The sequence below is a fragment of the Agelaius phoeniceus genome, chromosome 4 (genome assembly GCF_051311805.1).
Source record: "Agelaius phoeniceus isolate bAgePho1 chromosome 4, bAgePho1.hap1, whole genome shotgun sequence".
In the NCBI taxonomy this organism is placed as follows: Eukaryota; Metazoa; Chordata; class Aves; order Passeriformes; family Icteridae; genus Agelaius; species Agelaius phoeniceus.
In genome coordinates this window covers 30,431,633-30,437,736 of record NC_135268.1, presented here as the reverse complement: position 1 = coordinate 30,437,736, position 6,104 = coordinate 30,431,633, and the positions used below count along the sequence as shown (strand labels likewise).

At 38.3% G+C, this 6,104-nt stretch overlaps 1 protein-coding gene across 1 annotated transcript; it reads right to left on the bottom strand.

The window, feature by feature from the left end:
* Positions 1-1,511: 1,511 nt before the first annotated feature.
* Positions 1,512-5,341, bottom strand: LOC129120970 (3'-5' exoribonuclease 1-like). The gene is made up of 5 exons (XM_077176616.1): positions 5,308-5,341; positions 5,095-5,216; positions 4,305-4,414; positions 3,126-3,240; positions 1,512-1,925 (listed from the first exon to the last, which is right to left on the bottom strand). The coding sequence occupies exons 1-5, from the start codon at positions 5,339-5,341 to the stop codon at positions 1,683-1,685; spliced, it is 624 nt and encodes a 207-aa protein (XP_077032731.1). The 3' UTR covers positions 1,512-1,682.
* Positions 5,342-6,104: the final 763 nt, after the last annotated feature.

Here is a 6,104-nt window from a genome sequence, read left to right as displayed (position 1 = left end):
AGCATATCAGAGATTTCTATTTTACCTTGTGAAAATCAATCAAGTAGGGCTACAAAAGGAAAAACAACTATAGAGTTCAACAAAGTTCTCTACAAGATAGCAACTATCCGCTTCCAGGAAAAAAGACAAAAAAAACCCCAAAAAAACCCAAACTTTCAGGGAAAAAAAAACCAAAAAAAACCACCAAAAACCATAACTCTGAAGCAGTTATGACTGTCCAAATCTGTGACTCAAGAAAGAAATCATATGAAGCAAATGAGAATTCACTAATACTTCTCCCTCCTGCATGAATTTAAAATGGAAGTTTTCACAGTTCCATTGACGCAGTTTAACAGTCAGAAGAGCAAAGCAGGGCTGGGAGGAGTTGGATTAGTCAAACAGTCAGTATTCTTAACAAAGTTCATTAATTGGTTATTTTGTGTCCTGAATGTAGGTGGTAAAAGGGTGAATTGTAATACAGAGATAGCAAATTTCTTTTTTTTTTTCAAATCAAGAACAACCAAAATACATTATTTCACTTTTCAGAACAACCATTCTAATGCAAAGTTGATGACATTAATGGTGCACTTTGTAACAGCCCATGGAGACAAAGCAAATTAGTACTTTGGCCTCTTTTGAATATCATCTTATCTGAGGCCTGGGGAGTAAGCAGAAGTTGCTAGTAATTAACTGTGGCCTTTAACAATAAAATTATAATAATCTTCCAATGCTAGATTTTGTAATAAAGGCATAGCTCCACGGTGGCAGAAGCACAAGAAGATACCAAAAATAGCTGAACACATCTTTAGCCATGAATGAGAAGCTTCTTGTTTTGTTTTATGTAATAATCACAGAGCATGAAATTTTGACAACTTGGCATGTTTTGAACTTACTTTTACTTCACTCATTTTTAAGAGCAAATGGCCGATGGTGTCTAAAAACAACATTAAATGAAGGACAGCTTTGCAGGAATAGGAGATGGGTTCCTTAAGGTGAAATCTAAAGAACCTTCTTGATTGAAACAATAGAAAAATACCATCATTCTACATTAATGAAATTTTTATTCAACACCCAGCTCTTCCATTTGATGGGGAAGCAGACAAACATATTCCTTAAAGAAGAACCTCAAACAACAGAGTACTCCTCTACTGCTTTAGAACTGATGAATGTACACCCATTTCTCCTAGACTTTGTAAAAAATCAAAAAACTGGTAGGAACCCTTAGCAGAGTGCCTCATCAGGAAGGGCCAGCCCAACCACTGCTCTTTCAGTTCTTCCAGGAATGGCTTATTTGTGTGCAATGAATAAGCAGATGCTAGATATCATTGGAGTACATCACAGTGAACAAATAGTGCCCACAGGCTGGGGTAGTACAGCAGCACACAGGCCCAATCCCTCTTTGCAGGTGTTCAAATTACACCTTCTTAAAAGCTTAACACTTGGTCTGGATTCCAGATATCAACCTCACTGCTAAGCAAAGTTGGAAACAACAACAGAAGTCATCAGTACAAAAAGAAATTGCTGCAATAGGCTTCAAAGAACAAACAGCTTCCGTGCTCCTCTTTATTTCGACAGAGATGATTCGTTAAGGTGCTTTAGGGTTCTGCACGGCAGACAAGCTGGCAGAGGTGGCCATTCAATAAGCTCTGGAGTCTTTAGCGGGTATGCGAGGGCAGCCCCGGGGCAGAGCCCTGACCTGCTCGCTAGTTTCTGTAGCGGGGCATCTGTGGAGCAGGGGCTCCCTCTAAGGGGCCTGAGGAGGAGACTGTCATCAGCTGCCCACCGTGAATTCTCTCATTCATCCGCAGGGCACAGCCATCCTGCAGCATCCTGATAGCGATCCTTGCAATGCTTTTAGAGTCATCAAGTCCACTGTGAGGTCTCCCATCGTAACTCATGCCCAGATTTTCAAGCATGATTGTCAGCTTGGTCTGATTCCTAGGAACCTGATGGAAAAAGTGAGTAACATTCAAGGATTAGGTTGGGTACCAAGCCTTTTTAATCTAACACGGGGCAGTAGAAACACATGCAGATTTTAAGCCTACTTAAGTCACAAATTACTTTCATGTTGCCTTCTGTCAGATCACTTACCATTTAACTTCAAAGCACCTTGGTGAGACAGAGACTCTCATTTTTACAGAGCAGAAATAGTCAACAGGAGTTTGTCTAGACCTGGGACCTGGGTCAAGAGCCTCTGACCAGCACCAGCTCAAGTTACACTTGTGCTGGCAAGGGTGGAAGCTGTGACCTAGATAAGTTTAACCATCTTTATAAAAAACAAAAAGCAGTGACATTGCAGAGGGAATCTGAGTTTGGTTTTCCTTTTAAATTCCTTCCTAATTTCCTTTTAAATTAAAGTGATTAAAGAAGCACCAAGCTCCTGAATGCCTTCAACCTTCACAGGATCTGATCAGCAACACCTACAGCAACCCTGTAATATTTGTCCAGCACAAAGTAAAGCTCTTCCCTAATTAAATGTCAATCTCTCTTTTATCTAGAGGTTACATTTAGTATGAAAAAGCCCTTCAAATAAAGACCATTAGCTAGGCTGAAATCCCTTTCAAAAAAAGTACTTTAGTGTAGGCTGATTGGGAATTTGCTAGAATCTCCAATAACTCATTTTATGGTAGTCTGACAGAAAGCAGAATAAGGTCCAGCACTGAATTCAGTATTAAAAGTCAATATTACCTTTCTCTTGACAATTTGATTCCACTGTAGATACATCCTAATCTTTTTCTGCCTCCATTACACTGTCAAAAGTCAAGATTCTATGAGGGGAAAGGTAGAAATTAGTTTTATAGTGTATTGCATGAAAACAGGAAAAAATAATAAAAAAATCAAAACAGTCTTTTCAGCTGAACTATTTGATCTAAGAGGACCGGTGTAACATTTTTAGACAATCCTTCAAGGAGCACAACATGATTCTTAAAAACAAGATTAAAATCAAAATGCAGTAATTATATGACCTTCAATTAGTGAAGTGAGATCTGCACATGAAACACATTTGAAAATTGAAAATCAGGCACCAGGCAAGTAGTTCAAGTACTATAATTTTATACTACACAAGTAGAGATGACAAGCACAACAAGTCATTCTAGACTTTTAAACCAAAACTTCCCGTAAGAGAAACAGCAATTTGTACAAACCTTGTAGAAGTTCCCATATGATTTGCGAATATTGATCCACTTTTTGGCAAAAGAAGGGTATTTGATACAGTTAATACGGCACTGGATGTTCAAAAATTTACTCATATTCCAAGATCTTAGAAAGTCAAAATAGGAAAATATTAGTCATATATAATCCTGTGTTCTGTATATTGCACTGGTGTAGAACTAAAAGCTGTCTTGTCTCTGGTGATCAGAATGAAAACAGTTTAGGAGAAGCTCATTTGCTGTAATCCTGGTAAAGAATTTTTTGATACGAATTTGTTAATCATGGGGGAAAAAATAATGACAGGAGCAAGACTTTCACCAGGATGGTTTCAGGTCCACAATGGTTAGGACAAAAAATAGCACACCAACTACCACACCAACACTGAAAACTGCCAATAAATTAGATGCTTACACAGCCCTCGGGGATGCAAGCGACACCTTAAATCTTCCAGATTATTTGGGTATGCATTTATCTCTCTACTTCAGGTAGGTTATTGAAACTAGACTGCACCAAGTTTTATGAGAAACCAGATTTCTATGAAAATATGAAGAAATTATACTCCTGTTTATTTAGCAGCCTGCCTTCCTGAAGGGAACCACCCCAACAAGTTTGTAAGCTGCAAGCTAAAGTAAAGCTTTTTTTCCCCCATCTCTTCCAGTTGTCTATGCAATCTCACCTATACAACAGATATTTCAATGCACCTGTTTTCCTTAAGGAATTTTACTGAGGGGATTCCTCTGGAGGGTAATTCCAGAGACATTTAGGTCCAGTAACATAACCAGTCTTGCATCAGCTTTTCTTTAGCATTTTCTTTTTTTAATTCACTGTTGCTTCCAAAGATAGCAATGTAGTTATAGGTTAAAAACTAAAAATTGCAGAGTGTTATTTTCAGGTATTATGTGCTAGATATAAATAGAGAATTACAGCAGCAACAAAGCATAAAGTCTTCAGCAGCACTCTGTTGCATACAGACCACTAGGAAAGAAATGGCGCCATCTGATGGATTTAAGCTTCATTTTGAACAGTTCAGCTTTACCAATTTTAACAAAAGCTTCAATTTAAATAAAACCAGCAAAATGGCAGTGTCCTGATCCATCTTTAGCAATGCTCTCACAAATATTAAATGTGGTTTTGCAGTTTTAGATTGTGCTGAAGGCTGCATAAGGACATACCCATCAGACAACATGGAATAGCTGTACTTTGTTCCCAGTTCTCGTTGTCTCATCCACTCTACAACATTCTGCAGAACTTGAGGAAAAATATCAGCTTTGTCAACAATGTCCTAAGGGAACAAAAAAAAAAACCCAAAAAACAAAAAACAACCAACAAAACCAACAAAGTAAGGAACATTTTTTCAGAAAAAAATCCCTCAGCATTAAGTGTATAAACTGTATTGGTATATGGGCAATAAAAAACTTGGCTTCATCAAAACCTTTACAAAACCAGATAACACGTTAACAGATGACTGGGCAGGTTTTTCTAAACTGAAAAGACTGGGCAGGTTTTTCTAAACACAAAAACACTGCTAGAAGAGCCCACCTCCTAATAGCTTCTGTAAAGGTAACAAGGTTAGTCTGTAGTTGAGCCTGGATTAAAACCTTTGAGGTTGTTTCCCAGGCTTCTTCTTAATTCACTTATCACAAGCCATTGCCATCCCAAGACTCTAAACTCTTCAGAGCAAAAATATTAGGAGAGGAACTGATACAATTCAAAAGGTCCTTTGCCCTACTAAAGATTACATTTCTCCACATGAATTTTAAAGAGACTATTTTTCCCTGCAAAATGACCAACTTAGTGAAATCAGCTCTATGATAATTGGGAGAGGGAAAAAAACAAGATAATAGGCCTTACAGAAAAATAACCATGAAAGACTACCATTTAAAGTTACCAGTCTGAACACATCAACAACACATCCCTTTTTTGTTTCCTATTTCTTCCTGAAGAAACGAAAGTGCAAATTACCTGGGTTATTCCTGTCAGACTGATGCAGAAGTCTGAAAGCTTGGGATTAATCTCTGGCTTCACGTATTGCTGAAAGGTATCCTCCTGTAACAGGAGAATCAATCTCTCAGCTGCAGCACACCCTGCAGCCTGCAAGGCAACTTCTCTGGCTCACCTGCAGCCCAGAGGCAACAGCAGCTTCTTGTCCTGCTGCAGGCAAAAAGGAATGTGCACCTCCTGAGCCAGCAGGAGCCTCCTGAGTGGCCATCATCAGATTCCTAACAGGACAGGTGGCTTTCCAACCAGAACATGGCCCTCCTCTCAGCCAGTAGGTACCAAAGAGTGGGAATGTGGGAATGTATTTTCTATAAAACTTATTTTGATTCTTAAATGATAATGATTTATCATATTTGGTATCAATTTTCTACTAATAGCATAATACTACATCTTTTTTCTAACTGTTGCAAAAAAAAGCAATAGCAAATCCTCCAGGTTTATGAATTCCAAAAGGGTCAAGACCAAGACATTTGTTTAACTAAGACAGGACAGTAACTTGATGTCCTCCCATAAATTTTTCTTAAAGATTACATCAAAAGAAATAGAAGACTGTATTAAAAAACACATAGGTTTAACCTGAGACCAAAAAGAAGAATTAGAAATGAAGTTTTGGTTCCATCAGCACATTATTCCCTCATTTGGTCATTTTCTGAAGGGACTGCCAGGGTGGATGACTACCCCCAACCCCCCACAGTCCTGGCATTGCTAACTACTTCTTTCCAGTGATATATTCCACTATAATTTAAAATAACATATTTTCTGTTATACTTCCAACATGAAGGAAAAGATGTCACTAAAAGTGGTGTAATAGCTTGCAAATACACAGAGAGATCTGCTGAACCTTTGGCAAATGTTACCTTAAGAAACACAACCCTGAAGACGTATGTTGGGGAGCATTGCTGTGAGAAATGAAGCAGCATCCTTTCACTCCTTCTCCCTGACATCAAGAAGAAATGAGAAAGGGAAGTGTGACA